Raw genomic sequence first — 23,025 nt, 5'->3', positions numbered from 1 at the left:
TGTGTGCTGAATGAGCTGAACGTTGCTGGACAAAGCCACACAACTTGGCTGACACTAGATTTAACTTCTTTTAGCTCATGAGCTCACACTCCTCGTGGACACTCAACCTTGGTTGGAAATCCTACTATGTTTCTATAAGGTCGCTCTTCTCTTTCTGAGATGACTATTTCGTACTTTCTTCTCAACCTCCCACATTCCCTTCCTGCCTCCTAGAAGGTGATCTTGCTTTATTCTTTATTCAGAAAATAGAAACTGTTAGGGTGACTCTCTCATCTTTCCATTTCCAAACAAACAAGTCTCCCTGCATCTACACCAGCCCACAGGATCTTCCTTCCTGCAATGACAGAGGTTGCCCTTCCTACCAAAAGGCTTGTGACCCCAGTGCGTCCCTCCTTAGTGCTTTTCCACCTGTAATGTGTGTGTGAATTGCCTGGGAAGTTGTTAAAATGCAGAGTCTGATTCAGCAGGTCTGGGCCAGGGGCCCAAGATTCTGCATTTCTAACTAGCTCCCAGGTGATGTCAATGATCTGAGCAGCAAGTGTACATTCCCTTCCCTTCTTTCTCTTTTAGGTCATTTTTATCATCATAAGTAGCCTCTGGTAGCTTCCATTTTTAAAGCTCCTCCCTTGATCAAACATCTCTCTCAAACTACCACCCCAGTCCATCTCCTTTTATTTTATTTATCGATTTTTTTGAGATGGAGTCTTGCTCTGTCGCCCAGGGTGGAGTGCAGTGATCTCGGCTCACTGCAACCTCCGCCTCCAGGGTTCAAGTGAGTCTCCTGCCTCAGCTTCCTGAATAGCTGGGATTACAGGCGCCCGCCACCACGCCCGGCTAATTTTTGTACTTGTAGTAGAGACGGGGTTTCACCAAGTTGGTCAGGCTGGTCTCAAACTCCTGACCTCGTGATCCACCTGCCTTGGCCTCCTAAAGTGCTGGGATTATAGGCGTGAGCCACCGCGCCCGGCCCAGTCCATCTCCTGTTAAAACAATTCTTACTGAAGCAATTTTCTACCCAGGCTGCTTCCACCATTCCAAATTTTACCTTTTTGCTATGTCTTTATTTTTCTTCTGATTACAAAAGTAATGCACATTCACTTTTAAAAATCTAAACTTACCAAAATGTATCATACAGAAACGAAACTCTATCCTCCCTTAGGTAAGGCTTAGTTATTTTTTTTCACCTTAAACATTTTAATTTGGAAAAAAATTTACACATAGAGAAGTAAAGATGATACTATAACAAACATCTGTGTATTTGTCGTATTTATTGGCTGCATATCTTTACTAAAAAATCAGAGATAAAATTGAAATATTTCCTATGTGCCTATCTAGTGTTGTTTCCTCCCCTCCCCCAAGGCCACCATCGTGAAGTTGGCATGTGCATTTGTTAGGCTCAGATCAGCTGCACAGATCAGAAACTCCAATACAGCAGTAGGTTAAAGAAGATAAAAACAGACTTCTCTTTCACAGGGAGGTCTGGGGTCTGGGTGGGATGAACAGGGTGCTTCGGTGCTCTGGTCTCAGGGGCCCAGGCTCCAGCTACCTTGCAGCTCCAACATCTTGTAGTCCAGGGCAGCAGCTCCAGGTCCTGCATTTCAGCAACAGGTAGGAAGTTTAACTCTGGTATGGCTCTTACCTCTGCAGTTCTCCCTCATGAATTTTACTTTGCATACACTTCTGCTATTGACTTCATCAATAATTCCAGTTGCTTTATCTTCCCATAATTCCTCAGAATGCTTCATCTATTGATGGTATTTTTTTTCATTAATAGTATAGGTTTATCATTATTATTATTTGAGACAGAGTCTCACTGTGTTGCCCAGGCTGGAGTGCAGTGGTACGATCTCGGCTCACTGCAACCTCTGCCTCCCGGATTCAAGTGATTCTCCTGCCTCAGCCTCCCGAGTAGCTGGGATTAGAGGTGCGTGCCACCACTTCTGGCTAATTTTTGTATTTTTAGTAGAGACGGGGTTTCACCATATTGCCCAGGCTGGTCTTGAACTCCTGACCTCAGGTTATCCACTTGCCTCAGCCTTCCAATGTGCAGGTATATTATTATTATTATTGTTATTATTATTATTACTATTTTGAGATGGAGTCTCGCTCTGTCGTCCAGGCTAGAGTGCAGTGGCGCGATCTCGGCTCACTACAAGCTCCTCCTCCTGGGTTCACGCCATTCTCCTGCCTCAGCCTCCTGAGTAGCTGGGACTACAGGCACCCTCCACCATGCCTGGCTAATTTTTTTTGCATTTTTAGTAGAGACGGGGTTTCACTGTGTTAGCCAGGATGGTCTCAATCTCTTGACCTCGTGATACACCCGCCTCAGCCTCCCAAAGTGCTGGGATTATAGGCGTGATATTATTTTTAAAATAAGCACACTTAAAAACGTTTTAACATGGCATCTAGGGACATTTTGGGCAGGACAGATGGCGAGCCATGTGATTCACCTGCAAGGCTTGGTTCTGGTCTTCTTTGTCTTCTCATTCTACCCTTAATCTCCCCAAGTAATCTCATCGTCTCTCATAATTGCATTCCCCTTTATACTCTGACGATTCCCAGCTTCACAGCTACCATGCTGGGCCGTGTGCTCTCCTGAATATGAGGCTAGTATATCCAGTGACCCAACACTTCTACTTGGATGTATTCAAGGTACTTAAATCTCAACAGGTTCAAAACTGAACAACTTTGGTCTTGCTGCTCCATATTCTTGCCCTTGTTGACAAGGTCCCAATGGGCTCACCAGCACCACACCTACATTCCAGACCACAGCAAAGAATAAAGAGGGAGAGGAGGGTGGGCTGCTTCATTTTACAGGATGAGATCTGCAGATTTGCTCCCATCACTTCGGTTCACTTCTTTTGACCAGAATTTTGTTCCACGGCTATGCCTAGCTTGAAGTGTATTAGTTAGTTATTGCTGTGTAACAAATCACTGGCTTACTGGCTTAAGTCAATACCTTCTATTATTGCTCACAAATATAAGGATCAGGTGGACAGTTTATCTAGTCTTGGTTGGGCTGATGCAGCATCTGCTATCAGCCACACAGTAGGTGGCTCTGATCTTGGCTGGGTTCCTGCATGTACTGGAGGATTGGTTGGTCTAGGATCGTCTCAGTTCTTCTCCGCATGATCTCATACCTTCTAGTAGGCTAGCCTGGGGCTTACTCTCAAGGCATGGAAGGAATCCAAGAAAGTGGGGAAGCGTGTAAGACTTCTGGAGGCCAAGGCTGGAAACTGGCACAAGATGACTTCCAGTCTCCTGGTCAAAGCAAGTCACAAGGCCAGCCAAGTGGTGGGGAACAAAGACTCCACCTTTCCATGAAAGAAGCTGCAAAGGACGTAGATACTGGGAAGGATTGGGACCATTTTTTGTAATCAACCTATCACATGGTGGTTGGGGAATTTAGTTTCTAGTGGGGTGGCCACATGCCCTGCTGAAACTCCAATAGTTTTATTTATAATAAAAGGAAGAAAAGGAGAATGGATATTAGGGATAATTTATAGACTCTGCCTCAGAAGGAATCATAGTTCCCCATTCATCTTCCCTAAATAGAGGACACATTCTCAATCTCTTGCCATAAATAATAATAATACCACTCTGACAAAATTTCTATTCTTCTTAACTAGAGCCCATTTCTGATTCTCCCTTGACTGTGCTGACCCAGCAACTTACCCTGTGACCTCTTAATCTACAAAAAAAATCAAGTGCAAATTGCTTGCAAACATATTGGGGGTTTAATACATACAGTCTTTACTTTGTAGTACCTATCAAGGTAGCATCTTTATGTAAATGTACTTTAAAAATATTCACTTTATAAAAATTTTATTGTTATATTAAAAAACAATTTTTATATAAACCTATTTTTTCTCTCTCCCATTAAAAATCTGTAAGCTATCCATGTAACAGAAATTAACTTGTAACCCCATACATCTATAAAAAAATTCCAAGCAATAACTAAACATTACCATTGCCTCCAAATCCAGTAGCCCAAATCTGGACTGACAAGTACACCCTAGTATTTTACTACACCCATTAAGAACACATGGGAATTTGGGGATTCTTTAATACAGGCATATGTTTTACATTTAAGTAAAAATGCACAGTCATGCTTGAATTTAACATCATTTCCTCATAGATTGCTTAAAGTGAATGGGGTCTCTGGGGAATTAATAATGGCTTCTGGAGTTTCTCATCACAGGTTTCTAATAACTGACCATACACTGCTTTGATTTTCAAATGGCAGTACTTGAGGGCTGTCTGGTGGTGAGCATAAAGTCAACTGTTGGTCTAAAGGAAAGAGAATAAAATTGTCAAAGTTCATGGTGGCAGCCATCGTCATCATGTATTTACCTGTTTGTCAGTAGTTTCAAGTTGGAGACCGAACAGACAACGAAGAATGTGATCATCTTACTTCTAGGCAATTTTAGCACAGCGGCAGGCTCACCAGCAGAGTGTGACCTCTCACTGCCCCTTTGTACAACTATGGATTAAGGAAAAGAATCTTGGTTGGTGTTTCTCAATGTGCTCAGAGGCACCAATTGTAAAGCATCTGTTACTTTTCTGTTGCATAGCTTGACATGATTTCTCAGGAGGTCTCAATTTCCTGTAAACCAGGATGTGATTGTCATCCTGAACTCTAACCTCCTATCTAATTTTTAAAAAGATGGATGAGGGTCATGTTGAGGGGAAGGAGGGGATGCTGTGAGACGGGGGCTGGGAGTCACACAGCTCTAAAGGTTGCCAAGGTTAGTGGGTAAGGTTTCCTTCTGTAACCAGAAGTGAAAACTCTGACACTGGACACTCTGGAATAATTGGGGTTGGCCCCCACTTTGACTGTATGGATTTATAAACAGATAAGACAGATCTGTGGTTACCACATCTCCCCCATTTTCCTGTGTGGGTCCCATGTTTAAAAATTCACACATTCCTTTTGAGAAATCCTCTCAAAAAGCTTATTAGTCTTCAGACTACTCCTGTTCCTTCACAGAAAGACATACATACCTTAAGCCATGTTCAGAGATGTAAAGAAAGGCTGCAGTTGGTTTAAATCCCTCAGAGGCCTTCAGAAGCAGGAAATGAATGAAGAGGCCTAGGTGTGGAAGCCAGAGAGAGGGGCAGGGTTTTTCAGATAGAAGATCCCTTCTAAAGGCATCATTGTGCATCAAGGAAAACACTGTCCTTAAGTTAAATATTTCTATGGGAAAAACTGGTCCTAGGCATTGCCTAAGATCTTAACCTTGGTACTCTGAGCACAAAAGCTCATGTGACCAATAGTCTTAGTTTGTCCAGGACCAAGGGGTTCCTGAGACATAAGACATTCTGTTTTAAGATAACCTTAACCCACATTACCAGTGCTCATGGTGGAATGTGAGAGTGAAAGGAATGTGAACATTCCTTCTACTTAACAGAGAATGAATGTTCCAGTTGGCTCCCAAGGTGGCGGCATGGATGTGGGGAAATGCATGGCTACCATGGAAGGTCCTCAGAGGCCAAGCTACTCTAAGCTCCTTGATGGTCTCAACTCCCAAAGATTCCAGATCTGATGTAGCTTAAAATGTTAGGGTTCAGAATATAACTAGGTCAGCTCTTCAATGCCTCTGAGGACAATTCTAGGACTAGCAGAGGTATAGGGTGTGCTCATTTGGCTCGAAGTCCTGGTCCACATATGAAAGTGTTCTGTACAGTAAGGACATTTTGACAGTTACAAAGCTACCCTGAAATAAAATGCAGGTGGTCAGGTCATCTGGTAGGGCTTTTTGGGTGCAATTTCAACTGTTTTCAGTATTAAGTGTGAAGACCTCTCTTTTTAAAGATGCAGACATCAAAAAGTTGCCATGCCTGACAATAATTAACACCCCTTTTATTGCAGTACTGAGATGCAGAGAAGTTCAGGGGTTTTCCAACTGACCTGTTTCCCCATGGCTGATCAAATCTGCATGCAGTACCTCTAAGATTAGAATGCTGGTCCCTCCTGTTTGGTCTCCCATCTAATATCAAGCCCACATTTTCTTCAACATTTTCTTTTTCCCATTTTTTGAAGATGGCAAAACCCCACCACCTAGGAATTGTGCTCCTCCTTGACTCTAAGACTGAATTATGCCAATTCATTTTTATGGTATGCCCTCATAGTCAAAGGAAAGGTGTATGTGGTTTTGTAGTTGACAGTAAGGGCTCTGGTGTCACATGCTTGAATGGGAATCTCGCTTTGGCACCTGGTTAGCTTTTTGTGACTGAGGGCCACCTACACCCTTAAAAGGTAGGCTGAGCTTTTATTAGATGACTTATTATAGCCTGGTATAGTACATCCTGAATACATATTATTTCCTTTCTTTTTAATTCCTAAATAAGTTTACGTGATGAACTTCTATGTTTACTTCCTAATCCTGGAATAAGAAGAAAAGACTGACTACTTCTGCAGTTGCTATCATCAGTGGATTCCTGTAGAACAGATAAAAATGTTCCACTTATTTGCAGCTTGATGACAAATTAAGGATACAACCTTCTGAATGATTTAAGATCAACAAATATAATCTCAAACCATTTCCTCAATAACCAATGGTCTTGCCTCAGTCAAGGATCTGCCAACATTTTATCTAACATAGCTACAAATACTATATCTAGCAGTAACTAGTGTGAAAAATTCAGCATTATTATGGTACAAAATAATTCCTAAATTTTAGAAATGTTATCCCTGTATTTTTAAGCTAAACAATTTTGTTTACTGAGTGTCAAATTACTCTTAAATCTTATTTTACATGCATTTTAAAAAATTTATTGGAATTGTATTGCCTGCTGCAATTACAGATTTCAAGTAAAATTACCATGTTATTTGAAATCTAGACTTCAGCTCTACTAAGTTTGTTGGTTTCTCTGGAGTTTCTCTAGCTTTTACATTTTGAGGGCTGTGTACATTTGTCATGAAGTATTAATAAATCATAAAGTTGGGGAGAGAAGTTTTACAGCCTCTTCATATCACAGATGGGCATTAAACCTAAAAATGGGTCACAGGAAAACAAACAGGTCAGTGACTAGAATTCCTACTAGAGTTGTTGTAATCTTTGGTTCCTAAATATCACAAATTTTGTTTTGTTTTTGAGACAGGGTCTTGCTCTGTTGCCCAGGCTGGGGTGCACTGGCACAATTATGGCTCACTGCAGCCTCGACTTCCTGGGTTCAGGTGATCCTCTGACCTAAGCCTCCCGAGTGGCGGGGACTACAGGCGTGCACCACCATGCCCAGCTCATTTTTGTATTTTTTTGTAGAGCCTGGGTTTTGCCATGTTGCTTAGGCTGGTCTCGAAATCCTGGGCTCAAGCAATCTCTACCTCGGCGTCCCAAAGTGCTAGGATTACAGGTGTGAGCCACCAAGCCTTGCCTAATAACACATTTTTAAATGGTCTGATGTACATAGATGTGAAATGTGCAATGTAATATATTTATCATTTAAAGTGTGTGTTGGCTGGCTACAGTGGCTCAAGCCTATATAATCCTAGCAGTTTTGGAGGCCGTGGTGAGAGGATCACTTGAGGCCAGGAGTTTGAGACCAGCCTGGGCAACATAGTGAGACCTTGTTGCTACAGACCAAAAAAAAAAAAAAAAAAAAAATGTAATTTAAAAACTGCCTATAAAGATTGTCTTTAAAGTATTAGTATTATGGGTCTGGTTTAATCAGCCAAAAGCAGGGGAAAAAAGCAGTTTAATACAATTTTATTTTCAATGGTTCAATGCCTTTAGTGCTGAATTTTTAAATCTGAAGTAAAAATAAAAAACTTTGTGGTGAGAAACTGTAGGAAATTAAACATTCTGAGCAACTTTCCAAAAATCAGTGTTGTACCATATTGAATTTATTTTATGTTAAAGAAAGAAATGACACATCGTTATTTGTTTTTCATCCAGCCCCCAGTCTATGTTGGTCTGTGTCAGGGATTGGCAAACTACAACCCATGGGCCAAATCCCATGCCTATGGTGGTAAATAAAGTTTCACTGGAATATAGCTCTGCCCAATGCATTTATGTACTGTCTGTGGCTCCCTCTGCTACAACTAGAGGGTTGAGTAGTGCATCAGAGACCATACAGTGCCCTGCTATGCTGAGAAATGTTTTTAAATAAAATGAATGGTAAAATCGTTATTAAAAAGACAAAAAATATTCTCAGGTATTTTGGTTTAGAAGTGGCATTTGCAATATTTAAATATATTTTCTTAGGATTTATTTTTAACTAGTTAAAAACAACAAAAACTGTATCTTTTGAATCAGGCATTTTAAATGTTAAAATATTTAGAGGTGGATGACTTATGTTTATAAATCCTACTTTTCAGCAGTGAAGGTGTTAATGGTTCCTTAAATGAGACCAAGAGTATGGTAGGGTCTGTAACTGTATGGTGCAGCAGGAGTAGGAGTTTCCACTACGCTTTGTTACACTAATAACCCTGAATTATCAATCAGCAAGTCAGCGTGTTTTAGAAACTACACCACCCACGTTTCCTCTGCCTCCTATAGCTGCACACTAAAATAGCCTGAAGGTGAAGCCAGACAGACACCCTTGTCATTGAATGGGCTGACCGTGACCAATACAGTTGAGTTTACTTCTTTTGCTAAAATCATGGAGAAAAAACAGCAGCAGCAACAACAACAACAAAAATGAACAATACAAAGCTTGAGGGCAATCACTGTAACAATTTTGAGAGAAATAAAGTTGAAAGTGGCTGAACACAATGATTAGCTCAGACTTCACTTTCACAAGAAGGCTATTTTTGGAGTTACATATTTTAATTGTTGATAAAGAAGGTTGTAACAGAAAGAGTGCCCAGTCAATATGTAAAATGATAGCAATTTACTATAACAACCATAAAATCATCAGGCTACTGACAGCTGGAGAAATTCCACATGCTAAGCAACTCAACTCCAAAGAAATATTAGAGGTTTGAGATGAAAAATACACTTGAACCTGTAATTGAATTAGACAAGCCTCACTGCACGTAGGGCTACAGCGGTCACCAGGACACAAAGCAAATGTCGGGTTTACCAGAAGTGCATTTATCAGCCACAGTGATTTATTGAGTGCTTTAATAATACAAGTGTACATCAACTGATCCACAGTCAAAAGTGGCAGGTCCCTAAGAAATTTACAAGCACTTTAAGTAAATCAAAATACATATTATTTTGTTCAATCCAACAGTCTTCTGCGTGAGGGACAGAAGGCTAGTGATAAACAGAGTCTCAGTAATGCACAGTGATTCTGATTGAAGCTTTTGTACAAAAACTTGTTCCCAGTAGCATGCACCCACCAATAAAGACTTCAGTACAAAAAATTAACCCTAAGCACTACATTTAAGTAGAAACGAGATATAATTCTGAATGTGTTTTCCCAAAGATCACATAAAAGAAAACAAAATCAAAATCAAATAAACAACAACAAAAAAAAACAAAACCACACAGTAATACAAAGCTTTGTAAGAAAGCTCTTACTATTACAGCTCCAACATTGTTTGCACTGAAAACAAAAGTTCCCATCTATGATGAGGTGGGAAAAAATCCCAAATCTTTCAAGTTAACAGAAATCAACAAGGGAATAAAATGAGAGTAAAAAGAGAGCGTGGGAGAGAGGAAGGGGGGCAGGAAGAACTGGGATGGGAAGATGGACAACATACCATCACAAAATGGTTCCAAATTTAATAAAAATAGGAAAATAAGAACCGAGGTCTGGAGGGGTGGGCAGGGCTACCGATGCACTTGGTGAATGTGCTTGCACAGGTCCCGCGGGGCGGCAGGCAGCAGGCCCCTATGTGGCGTACCGCTTGGTCCACTGTCTGGCCATCCGGTCATGCTCTGCTCTGTTGGTCATGTACTGTGTGGCGATGCTGCCCACCAGAGGGTCAGCTGCAAGGAAAGCAGAGTTGGGAGTCAGTAAATACCAGCACTGTGGGGGAAGAAGTGTTCAGAAAGCTGGCAAGGAGTGGGAGGGTAGGAGATGAGAAGCTGCTGTTCTAACCTGGACCACCACTGCTGCGGCTGAGCCAGTCACCTGCTGCTGACAGACTACATTTCACACCAGCTGCCCCAAGAGTCACCTATCTGTATTTTACTGAGAGCTCTTGTCATATTTCTTGACAAGTCTTATTCTCTTTCCCTGTACCCACCACATACTTCTCACCTTGCTCCCCTCGTATTGGTTTTTTTTTCTTTTGAGACAGGGTGTTGCTCTGTCACCCAGGCTAGAGTGCAGTGGCATGATCACAGCTCACTGTAGCCTTGACCTCCTGGGATCAAGCAATCCTCCTCCTGCCTCAGCCTCCTGAGTAGCTGGGACCACAGGTGTGTGCAACAACACCTGGCTAATTTTCAAATTTTTTTTTATAATTTTGGGGGTCTCACTATGTTGTCCAGGATAGTCTCAAACTCCTGGGCTCAAGTTATCCTCCTGCCTCAGCCTCCCAAAGTGCTGGGATTACAGGTGTGAGATGCCTGTCTTCAAGTAGATATTTCATGGAGAAAATGCAGGTGGGCTGTGGGCAGGGGACTCCTGGGCTCTTGATGAGCTCTCTTGGGAAGAAGTTTGGCGGTCTGGACAACTCCTTACCCTAGGCTAGCACCACAGGCAGGTGGCATTCTCCTGCCAGATTACCTTATCTGAGGAGACGTCAGAGTCTGAGCTGGACAGTCAAAAGAGGGGAGAGATGGTCCACTTCTTCCTCAAAATTTGGTAACATCCAACCTACATAGCTCATTATTACAAAAATACTAATAGATGTTAATAATAGCTAACACTCACCATGACTAACCATGTCCTAAAACTCTAATATGTTAATGACATGGATTTCTAAGGAGCTGACACAGGAGGAAATTGGAGCATAAGGAGGCTGAGTCTCTTGCCCAACGTGGAGAAAGGGGTGGAGCAGGGCTTGGAGCCAGAGTTCACCCTCTTACCTACAGGGTGCTGGGAGATAGCTCTCTCTCCAGAATATTAATTGGGTCAACGTTTAATTAAAAAAATTGGGGCACGGTGGCTCATGCTTGTAATACTAGCACTTTAAGAGGCTGAGGCAGCAGGATCGCTTGAGTCCAGGAGTTTGAGTCTGTAGTGAGCTATGATCGTGCCACCACATACCAGCCTGGGTGACAGAGTGAGACCCTCTTTAAAAAAAAGACAAAAAAACAAAAAAAGACAAAAAAAAAACAAAAAGCAAAGCAATTAAAAAAAAAGTAACTTAGGTTCCTAAAGATCCCAGATTCTACTCTTTTCCCTCCAATTCTCTAATTTCACTCTTTCCCCGATTTATATTTCCCCTATTTTTGGTATTGGGAATTTGGGTATATTAGAGCAGTCAGGTAAGGAGGAATCAATAGGGAAAATGAGAAAAATCATCAAAAGCTAATGTTTAGTAGGAAAAAAATATCAGAGAATATGGAACTATGTCTGTGGCCCAACACCACCGGCAACTTGGGAAGATCCTGAGACTAACCTTGTAAGGCACTCATGGACATATGTTCTCAATATGAAAGGTATAATAGAAACACCACTTTTTAACCTATCTGCTGAAGCTGATGATAACAAAGCCTTTGAAAGCCTGCTCAACAAGACTTGCTTAAGTTTTCCTGGAATTGTGTAAATCTTGTAATAATTATTCCAGGGAGAAGCCAGTTTCCTACATTCACTTATATCACAATTAGTAGACTACTTAGTATGTGGGTTTGTTCAAAACGTTTGTCTCTCTGCCTACTCTTTGTGATTCTTCTTCATTTTCTCAGATGTTGAAACGAAAACTCTACCATTTCACCCAGTCCAGTCAAGATTCAACAAGATTTAAACCAGCAATACCAAATACAGACACAAAATATCTGGCAATTGGCCAGGATACTTTTTAAAAAATGTAGCCTTTCACTTGAGCTTAAGTAATGACATTAGAGTAGTAGGGGCCAAAGTGAAATCTGAGTCACATTTCTCTACCTTCAAAAAAAGTAACCTTGTTCTGATTCCCGGCATTCTAGAATGCAAAGAGTAGGGTGAAACGTGGGCATCCTTAATAGCTTAAGTCTGTATCACTCAAGATAGGTGTTTAATTAAATAGAACTTATATTAGTGAAACACATTAAAGATCCATTCTAACTTACTGATGAAGGTAAGGCTCAATGTCAGAAGAATGACACTGACTTATATGTTCCACCTCAAACTGTACCCACATCCAGAGTGTACACACTGGGAATAAGACAGGTCTGCCACTTCAGCTCAAAGCGGGTGGAGGGAAACAAATGAAGAATAAAGGGAACAAGAAGCTGTGGGGTGGGAAAATGTGTCATATCAACTGTTAATAGTATTTCAGTACAGGCAAAAGGAGAAACAATTAAAAACAAGTTAGAGTGCTGGTAACAATTAGCGTGCGTTGTGCAAACTTTTTTTTGCATGCTTAACATTTAATTGCTTTCAAGGTTCTTTTACGTTTTCAAATTTGATTAAAAAATTTTTTTCCACCTGTAAAATTATACACACTAACTATAAAACAGTAATTAATAATAATTTAGAAAACCACCTCAGACAATATGCAAGACAGAAAGTTGAAAGTAAAGACCATCTCGTGTATAAATCCACGCAAAGAAAACTACTGTTAACATCGTGGTACGTTTTCTTCCTACACTTCTAATCACATGATGTAAAAAAAAAAAGGGATTAATTTACAGTCTGCTTTTGTAATCTTTTAAAAAAAACTATGATTTTTATACCGATATGGTAAATAACTTTTTACATAGATAATTGTAGATCTACTTCATCATTTCTAATACCTGAATTAAGAACGAATTTCCTGTTTTTAGATGTTTGGGTACTCTCCAACTTTTGTTTTAAAAACAACGATGTGAGGACCATTACCATGCATGCATCTTTGGAAGTTATACAAATCTTAAATTTGTTTAAAGTATAAAATGAAGGGATAAAGTAAAAATATACAATGAAGGAATTTAAAAAAATCATGTTATTGGCTGGGTGAGATGGCTCACGTCTGTAATCCCAGCACTTTGGGAGTCTGAGGGTGGAGGACAGCTTGCGGCCAGGAGTTCAAGACCAGCCTGGGCAACACAGTGAGACCCCCATCTCCACAAAAAAATAACAAAAATTAGCCAGGTGTGGTGGTGTGCCCCTGTAGTCCAGCCTACTTGAGAGGCTGAGGTGGAAGGATTGCTTGAGCCCAGAAGTTTAAGACTACAGTGAGCTGTGATCATGCCACCACACTCCAGCCTGGGTGACAGAGCAAGACTCTGTTTCTAAAAAAATAAAAAAGACCACTAACAATTAGTATTTGATGTTCACTTAAAATTCTATTCAACATAGTAACTATCTTCTCATATCAATTTACATGTCCCTATGATTTTCTGAATATTACCCCCAGTAGCAGTGCTGATGTTTAAGCTAATATTTCATGAAAGGAGAAAAAGGCTACAAACTACTTTTTCATATGCTGCACATAAAGATTCAGCTCAGTGGAATAATCCTGAAGAGCTAGTTGTGAAAATGGATCTCTGCTGAAAATGGTAAATTGTATATGCTTAATTATGGGAGGACTTTTCAATGTGAAAGTCTGAAAATACTGTTTCTTAGCAGAATGTTAAACTTAATAAATGGTAAATAAAAGTAATGAATCTAGCAACACTAAAAGGTAATAAAAAAAAAAAACCATGTTATCAACCAAATAATTTTTTTTTTTTTGAGACAGGGTTTCACTCTGCCATCCAAGCCAGGCTCCAAACATAAATTACTGTACCCTATTTCTCTAACAAGAAGAAAATATTTCCCATCATTTTGGGTTTCTAGATTGTTACTATTTTCCCAAATCTTTATTAATATTTGAGATTATCATCTGTCAGTTTTCCTCATTTTTACTAAAGAAAAGCCACAAAATTTATCAGTAGATAAGTAAATTGAAATCAAAGCCTCCCACATTTTCTGTTTTTGTTCAATAATTATTTACACTTTTGAAAAGAGAAGCATGTTCAGACTTATGCAGAACAGAGTTAGATGACTTTAAGTACTTAATTCTCCCAAATACCAGTATGGCATGTATTAGAGGTTTCCTGAGGCAGAAGTATAGGATCTACAGTGTGGTTAACAGAATATCATAGAGATGGAAGTTAGGTATACAAAGCTTTCCTCTAAATCACATTTCCTCATCTGTTTAATAAAAATCATGTCTTTTTTTTTTTTTTTTGAGACAGGGTCTCACTCTGTTGCCCTGGCTGGAGTGCAGTGGTGGGATCATAGCTCACTGCAGCCTTGACCCCTGGGCTCAAGCAATCCTCCTGCCTCAACTTCTTGAGTAGCTGGGACTACAGGCACACAGTAGCATATCCAGTTTATTGATTTATTTTTTTTGGTAGAGACGGCAGATGTTGCCCAGGCTGGTCTTAAATTCCTAGCTTCAAGTGTCCTCCCACCTTGGCCTCCAAAAGTGGTGCGATTACAGGATGAGCTACTGCTCCAAGTCAGCATCATGGCATTTTTGTTGACAAAATACCAGTCATAAAATAATAACCTGAATGAAAGCGTAAGACTGCAAGATCACTGATGAAGGGGAACATGCCTTTTTCTTACTCACCTCTACTTCCTCTATCTCACCTCTGTCTCCCTACACAATTTAGAAGCAAAGAGTACATACCTGTGAACTAACAATCACTATTATTTGCAAGCGAGTGAAAGACTGTCATACCGACTGGGCACAGCGGCTCATGCCTGTAATCTCAGCACTTTGGGAGGTTGAGGCAGGAGGATGGCCTGAGCCGAGGAGTTTGAGACCAAGCCTGGGCAACACAGTGAGAACCCATCTCTACAAAAAAAAAGACCAAAAAAACAAAAAATAGCTGGGTGTGGTGGCATGTACCTGTGGTCCCAGCTTCTTGGGAGGCTGAGGTAGGAGGTTCACTGGAGCCCAGGGGGTCGTGATTACAGTGAGCCATGATTGCACCACTGTACTCCAGCTGGGCGAAAGAGCGAGACCGTCTTTCCAGAAAAAAAAAAAAAGATTGTCATATTGCGTAATCTACCTCTTCGCATTTTTTGAGATTTGTGGTATGTGCACCTTTGATTCTAGAGGAAAAAGGCTCAGACAACTCCCACCTTGCCTCTTTAATGGATGGAGCTACACTGGGTACCTTGGAAGCCAAAGGGTTTATAGTCCCACCTAGAAAAGGGAGGACAGAGACAGGGAACAAGACTAAAAGGGAGTGATGGATGTAGATGCAAAAATCCTCAACAAAATACTAGCAAACCAAATCCAGCAGCATACAAAAAAGCAAATCCACCATGATCAAGTAGACTTTAACTTTGGGATGCAAGGTTGGTTCAACATACGCAAATCAACAAATGTGATTCATCACATAAACGACGCAAACAAAAAACCATGTGATCATCTCAACAGATGGAGAAAAGGCTTTTAAAATTCAACATATCATCATGTTAAAAACCCTCAACAAACTAGGCACTGAAGGAACATACTTCAAAATAATAAGAGCCCTCTATGAAAAACCCACAGCCAACATCATACTAAATGAGCAAACGTTAGAAGCATACCCCTTTGAAATCCAGAACAAAATAAGGATGCCCTCTCTCACTACTCCTAGTCAATATTACACTGGAATTCTTAGCCAGAGCAATCAGGCAAGAGAAAGAAATAAGATGCATTCAAATAGGAAGGGAGGAAGTCAAACTATCCCTGTTTGTAGACGATATGATTCTATACCTAGAAAACCCCACTGTCTCTGCCCCAAAGCTCCCTGACCTGATAAACAACTTCAGCAAAGTGTCAGGATACAAAATCAATGCACAAAAGTCAGTAGCATTTCTATGCATCAACACCATACAGGCTGAGAGCCAAAACAAGAACACAATCCCATTCACAATAGCCACAGAGAAAATAAAATACAGCTAACCAGGGAGGTGAAAGATCTTTACAATGAGAATTACAAATCACTGCTCAAAGAAATCAGAGGTGACACAAACAAATGGAAAAACATTCCAAGCTCATGGAAAGGAAGAAGATTGTTAAAATGGCCATACTGCCCAAAGCAATTTACAGGTGCAATGCTATTTCTATCAAACTACCAATGACATTCTTCACAGAACTAGAAAAAACTATTTTAAAATTCATATGGAACCAAAAAAGAGCCTGAATAGCCAAAGCAATGCTAAGCAAAAAGAACAAAGTTGGAAGCATCACATGACCTGACTTCAAAGCATACTACAAGGCTATAGTAACCAAAACAGCATGATACTGGTACAAAAACAGACACATACACTAGTGGAACAAAATAAAGAGCCCAGAAATAATGCCACATATTTACGACCATCTGATCTTTGACAAAGCTGACAAAAATAAGCAATGGGGAAACGACTCCCTATTCAATAAATGGTGCTGGGCTAACTGGCTAGCCATATGCAGAAGATTGAAATTGGACCCCTTCCTTACACCACATCCAAAAATCAACTCAAGATGGATTAAAGACTTAAATGTAAAACCTAAAACTATGAAAACCCTGGAAGACAACTTAGGAAATACCATTCTGGACACAGGCCCTGGCAAAAATTCCATGATGAAGACTCCAAAAGCAACTACGACAAAAACAAAAATTGACAAATGGGATCTAATTAAATGAAAGAGAGTCTGCACAGCAAACAAACAAACACACAACACACACACACACACACACACACACATATACACACAAACTATCAACAGAATAAACAGACACTCTACAGCATGGGAGAAAATATCTGCAAACTATGCATCTAACAAAGGTCTAATATCCAGAGTCTACATGGAACTTAAATTTACAAGCAAAAAACGAACCCCATTAAAAGGTGGGCAAAGGACATGAACAGACATTTCTCAAAAGAAGACATATGTGGCCAACAAGCATATGAAAAAATGATCACTGATCATTAAAGAAATGCAAATCAAAACCAAAATGAGATATCATCACATACCAGTCAGAATGACCATTATTAAAACGTCAAAAAATAACAGATGCTGGAAAGGTTATGAAGAAAGTGAATGCTTATACACTGCTGGTGGGAGTGTAAAGTGTTTCCACAAACCACTGCAGAAAGCAGTGTGGTGATTTCTCAAATAACTCAAAGCAGAATTACCATTTGACCCAGCAATCCCATTACGGGGTATATCCAAAGGAATATTTCTATCAAAAAGAAACATGTATGTGTATGTTCACCATGGCCCTATTCACATCAGCAAAGACATGGAATCAACCTAAATGCCCATCAATGGTAGACTATCTAGATAAAGAAAAAAACCGTGGTATATGTACACAATAGAATGTTATGCAGCCATAAAAAAGAATGAGATCATGTCCTTTGCAGCAACATGGATAGAGCTGGAGGCCATCATCTTAAGCAAACACAGGAACAGAAAACAAAATACTGCATGTTCTCACTTATAAGTGGGAGCTAAACATTCAGTACCCATGGACACAAAGAAGCAAACAACAGATACCATGGCCTACTTGCGGGTGGAGGGTGGGAGAAGGGTGAGGATAGAAAAACTACCTATGCTTATTACCTGGGTGACAAAACAAACTGTCTATCAAACCCCTGTGACATGCAGTTGACCTATATAATAAATCTGCACATGTACCCCTGAAACTAAAACAAAAAATCCAGACTAAAAGGGATAAGCAGCAGCTAAGTGGTAAGAGGAAAGTGAATCCTGAGGAAATGGAGAAAAGACAGGCAGACTGCTGAACTGCTGAATGACTCTATTTGCAAGACCAAAGAACATTCTATCTTGGTTGGTAGGTGGTATGGAAGAAATTACACGAAAAATTTTTTTATTCCCCTTTCATAAGAAAACATACACATCTTGAAGAAACACAAAGATAGTACAGCATAGTGGAAAAGGGCATGGGCATTGGATCCAGAATGTCTGGGTTTTTAACTTAGTTCCACCATGGAGTCAGGTCACCTTGGGAAATTACTGTGGCTCAGTTTCCTCAACTGCAAAATGGGGAGAATAATGGTACCTACACTTCATAGTCTGTTATGAGAATTCAGTGAATTGATCCTTGTAAAGCATATACAAATTGAAGACAAATATGTATTTGTGTGCATCTTTTAAGACTATATACCTGATTGTCTTCTTAAAGACATTCTCTTCAGATAAAATCCAAACTCAGCATGGCTCCCAAGGTCTTCCGTGATCCAGACTTTATCTTTCTAGCCTCCTCCCCTCATGCTTTAACCATAATAAATGACTTTCAGCTTTTTAAATAAGCCCTGCTCGAGGATGCCAGGAGTTTAAGATGAACCTGATCAATATAGCAAGACCCCGCCTCTACATAAATTTTTTAAAATTAGCTGGGTGTGGTGGTGCATGCCTATAGTCCCAGCTACTCTGGAGGATCCCTTGAGTCCAGGAGTTCGAGATTGTGGGGAGCTATGGTTGTGCCACTGCACTCCAGCCTGGGTGTCAGAGTGAGACCCCACCTCAAAAATAAATAAATAAAAATTAAAAAAATAATAAAAGGACCAACAATTACACCATTTACCTGAAATAAAAGCCCTTTGCCATATGCAAAACGTGTTTAACATGATCAGATCTGACGTTAGACAGGAAGTTACGTGACATTACCATAAGGATTTTTAAAACTTAAGATATTTTTTAAAGTTTGGGATATTTTCTGGGACATCTGATTACCTGAATCAAGTTATTAAAATATGCAATAAAAAAATAAGCCCTGCTCTTTTATGACTATGTTCGTTTGCTTATGTTGGTTCCTCTGCCTGGGATAACCTTTTCTACTTTTTTACCTGGCAGGCTTCCACTCATTTCTCAACATTTAGTTCAAGCATAGCCTCCCTGAGGATGTCTTCCAGGGGCTTCCTAGCAGTCTTATGTGTCCCATCTCTGATTTGTTTGTTCATATCTCTATCATTGTACTGCAAATACAGGCATACCTTGGAAATGTTACAGGTCTGGTTACAGACTGCCGCAATAAAGTGAATGTCACAATAAAGTGAGTCACACATATTTTTTGGTTTCCCAGTGCGTGTTTATACTGTAGTCTATTACGTGTGCAATAGCATTATGCCTTAAAAAAGTACATACCTTAAAAATATTGCTAAAAAAATGCTAACAATCATCTGAGCCTTCAGTAAGTTGTAATCTTTTTCCTGTTGGAGGATCTTGCCTCAATGTGGATGGCTGCTGACTGATGAGGTTACTGAAGGCTGGGGTGGCTATGGCAATTTCTTACAATAAGACAACAATACAGTTTGCCGCATCGATCGACTCTCCCTTTCAGGAAAGATTTCTCTGTGCGTGTGATGTTGCTGTTTGACAGTATTTCACTTACAGAACTTCTTTCAAAATCGGAATCAAGCCTCTTAAATCCTGCCACTGCCTTATCAGCTAAGTTTATATGTAATATTCTAAAAACTTTGTTGTCATTTCAGTGTTCAAACAATCTTCACCAGTAGATTTCATCTTAAGAAACCACTTTCTTTGCTCACCCATAATAAGCAACTCTTCATCTGTTCAAGTTTGTTCATAAGATTATAGCAGTTCAGTCACATTTACAGGTACTACTCTAATTCTAGTTCTCTTGCTATTTCCATTACATCTGCAGTTATTTCCTCCAATAAAAGCTGTAAAACCCTCAAATCATCCACGAGAGTTGGAATCAACTTGTTCAAAACTCTGGTTAATGTGGATATTTTGACCTCCTCCCATGAATCACAAATGTTCTTAATGGCATACAGAATGGTGAATCCTTTACACAAGGTTTTCAATTTACCTTGGTCAGATCCATCAGAGAATCACCATCTATGCAAACTACAGCCTTAGGAAATAGTATTCTTTTTTCTTTTAAGAGACAGGGTCTTGCTCTGTTGCCCAGGCTGGAGTGCAGTGGTACGATCGTAGTTCACTGTAACTTCGCGATCCTGGGCTCAAGTGATCCTCCTGTATCAGTCTCCCAAGTAGTTAGGACTACAGACACAAACCGTCATGCCTGGCTAACTTTTAATTTTTGTTGTTGTTGTTGTTGAGAAAGGGTCTTGCTATGTTGCCCGGGCTGGTCTCAAACTCCTGGCCTCAAGTGATCTTCCCACCTAGCCTCCCAAAGCACTGGGATTACAGATATGAGTCACCACACCCAGGCTTTTAGGTTTTTTTTTTTTTTTTTTTTTTGAGATGGAGTCTTGCTCTGTTGCCCAGGCTGGAGTGCAGTGGCACGATCTTGGCTCACTGCAAGCTCCACCTCCTGGGTTCACGCCATTCTCCTGCCTCAGCCTCCTGAGCAGCTGGAACTACAAGCACCTGCCATCATGCCCGGCTAATTTTTTGTATTTTTACGGGGTTTCACCATGTTAGCCAGGAAGGTCTCGATCTCCTGACCTCATGATCCACCTACCTTGGCCTCCCAAAGTGCTGGGATTATAGGCATGAGCCACCGTGCCCTGCCTAGTTTTCTTAAATAATAAGACTTGAAAGCTGAAATTAATCCTTGATACATGGCCTTCAGAATGGATGCTGTGTTAGCAGGCATGAAAACAACATTCAACTCTTCATACATCTCTATCAGAGCTCTTGGGTGACCAGGTGTATTATCAACTAGTAGTAGTATTTAAAATTTTTTTTTTTAACTTTTAAGTTCAGGGGTACATGTGCAGGATGTGCATGTTTGTTACACAGTTAAACGTGTGCCATGGTGGTTTGCTGCACAGATCATCCCATCACCTAGGTATTAATCCCAGCATCCATTAGTTATTTTTCCTGATGCTCCCCTTCCCTGCCCTCCTCTGACAGGCCCAGTGTGTGCTGTTCCTCACCACGTTTCCATGTATTCTCATCATTCAGCTCCCATTTATAAGTGAGAACATGTGGTGTTTGGTTTGTTTCTGTGCTAGTTTGCTGAGGATAATGGCTTCCAACACCATCCATGTCCATGCAAAGGACATGATCTTGTTCCTTTTTATGGCTGCACAGTATTCTATGGTGTGTATGTATCACATTTTCTTTATTCAGTCTATAACTGATGAGCATTTGGGTTGATTCCATGTCTTTGCTATTGTGAGTAGTGCTGCAATGAGCATATGTGTGCTCGTATCTTAATAACAAAATAATTTATTTTCCTTTGGGTATACACCCAGTAATGGGATTGGTAGGTCAAATGGTATTTCTGCCTCTAGGTCACTGAAATATCACACTGTCTTCCACAATGGTTGAACTAATTTATACTCCCATCCACAGTGTAAATGCATTCCTTTTTCTCTGCAATGCTGACAGCATTTGTTGTTTTTTGACTTGTTAATAACAGACATTCTGGCTGGCATGAGATGATATCTCATTGTGGTTTAATTTGCATTTCTCTAATGAGTGATTTTGAGCTTTTTTTCATATTTTTATTGGCCACACGTATGTCTTCTTTTGAGAAGTGTCTGTTCATGTCCTTTGCCCACTTTTTAATTTTTTTTTTTCTTGTAAATTTGTTTAAGATCCTTGTAGACTCTGGATATTAGATCTTTGAGTACTAGTATTTTGAAAATAATCTTTTTTTTTTTTTTTTTCTGAGAGGTAGGTCTCAACCGTGGGCTTAAAACATTCAGTACGTCATACTAAAAAAGATGTGCTGTCATCCAGGCTTTGTTCTTCCACTCATAGAGCACAGGCAGAGTAGGCACAGACAAGTTTTTAAGGGTCCTAGGATTTTTGAAATGGTAAATGAGCATTGGCTTCAACTTGAAGTCACCAGCTACATTAGACCCCTACTAAGAGAGTCAGCCTGTCCTTTAAAGCTGTGAAGCCAGGCATTGATTTCTCTCTAGCTATAAAAGTCCTAGATTGGTATCTTTCAACAGACTGTTTCATCTACAATGAAAATCTGTTTAGTGTAGCCACCTTCATCAATTATCTTAGCTAGATCTTCTGGACAACTTGCTGTAGCTTCTATATCAGCAATTGCTTCTACATCTTGCACCTGCCTTGTTCCTTGGTTACCCTCAACCTTGCAATTTCATGTTAGGAAGATGGCTTCTTTTTTAAAACCTTATGAGCCTACCTCTGCTAGCTTCCAACTTTTTTTCTGCAGCTTCCTCACCTCTTGGCCTTCACAGGATTGCAGAGAGCTAGGGCCTTATGCTGGATTAGGCTTTGGCTTAAGGGAGTGTTGTAGCTGGTCTGACTGTCTATCCAGACCACTAAATCCCTATCAGCAAAAAGGGTGTGTTACTTTTTTTTTTTTTTTTAATCATTCCTGTGTTCATCAAAGTAGCACTTTGTATTTTCTTTAAGAACTTTTCCTTTCCATTCACAACTGGCTAATGCTTGACACAAGAGGCCTAACTTTTGGCCTGTTTTGGCTTTTGACATGGCTTTCCTCAATAAGCTTAATTATCTCCATCTTTCAATTTAAAGTGAGAGACATTTGACTCTTCCTTTCATTTGAACATTTAGAGGCCATTACAAATCAATTACAATAGTAGCATCAGAGATCACTGATCACAGATCACCATAAAGGATATAATAATAAAGTTTGAAATATTGTGAGAATTACCAAAATGTGACACAGAGACATGAAAGAGCACATGCTGTTGGAAAAATGGGGCTGACAGACACGGGCTTGCTACTAACCTTCAATTTGTTAAAAAAAAAAAAAAACACCAACAACAGTATATGTGAAACACAAAAGCACTGTCAAACGAGGTGTGCCAGTACTGCCTTTTAGCTGTCTGTTTACTTTTCTGTTTTCTCACTGGACGGGAGCCCATGCATTCATTCAACAAATATTTATTGAGCCCCTACTCTGTTCCAGGTACTGGAGAACCAGTGCTAAACAAGTTTCTCCCCTCACAGGACTGTCTGTCATCTCTGTATCCCTCTTACCCTATATGTTTACTGCATGGATGGATGGATGATTAGAAGAATATAAGTAGATAAGGTATACACACAACAACAGCCATATATAGCACAGTCACTCCACAAGGCAGGTGTTCCTTTGCAGCACTAGCACTATAAATAGATTGCATCAT

At 40.1% G+C, this 23,025-nt stretch overlaps 1 protein-coding gene and 1 long non-coding RNA gene across 3 annotated transcripts in view; both read right to left on the bottom strand.

Moving 5' to 3' along the window:
* Window positions 1–4,112: 4,112 nt before the first annotated feature.
* LOC129532684 (uncharacterized) lies at window positions 4,113–7,139 on the bottom strand. Its single transcript, XR_008678525.2, has 2 exons — window positions 5,005–7,139; window positions 4,113–4,483 (listed from the first exon to the last, which is right to left on the bottom strand). It is a non-coding gene; the product is annotated as an uncharacterized lncRNA (long non-coding RNA).
* Window positions 7,140–9,033: 1,894 nt separating this feature from the next.
* UBE2E2 (ubiquitin conjugating enzyme E2 E2) overlaps window positions 9,034–23,025 on the bottom strand; it is a 387,409-nt gene continuing 373,417 nt past the window's right edge. For both annotated transcript variants that reach the window (XM_004033725.4, XM_004033726.5), the window contains exon 6: window positions 9,034–9,881. In XM_004033725.4, the coding sequence (XP_004033773.1) occupies window positions 9,784–9,881 (98 nt within the window). In that variant the 3' untranslated portion in view covers window positions 9,034–9,783. The remainder of the gene's footprint in view (window positions 9,882–23,025) is intronic.

This window comes from Gorilla gorilla, chromosome 2 (genome assembly GCF_029281585.2).
Source record: "Gorilla gorilla gorilla isolate KB3781 chromosome 2, NHGRI_mGorGor1-v2.1_pri, whole genome shotgun sequence".
In the NCBI taxonomy this organism is placed as follows: domain Eukaryota; kingdom Metazoa; phylum Chordata; class Mammalia; order Primates; family Hominidae; genus Gorilla; species Gorilla gorilla.
Note: the sequence above shows the minus strand (reverse complement) of the source record. Positions and strands in the feature narration are given on the sequence as shown.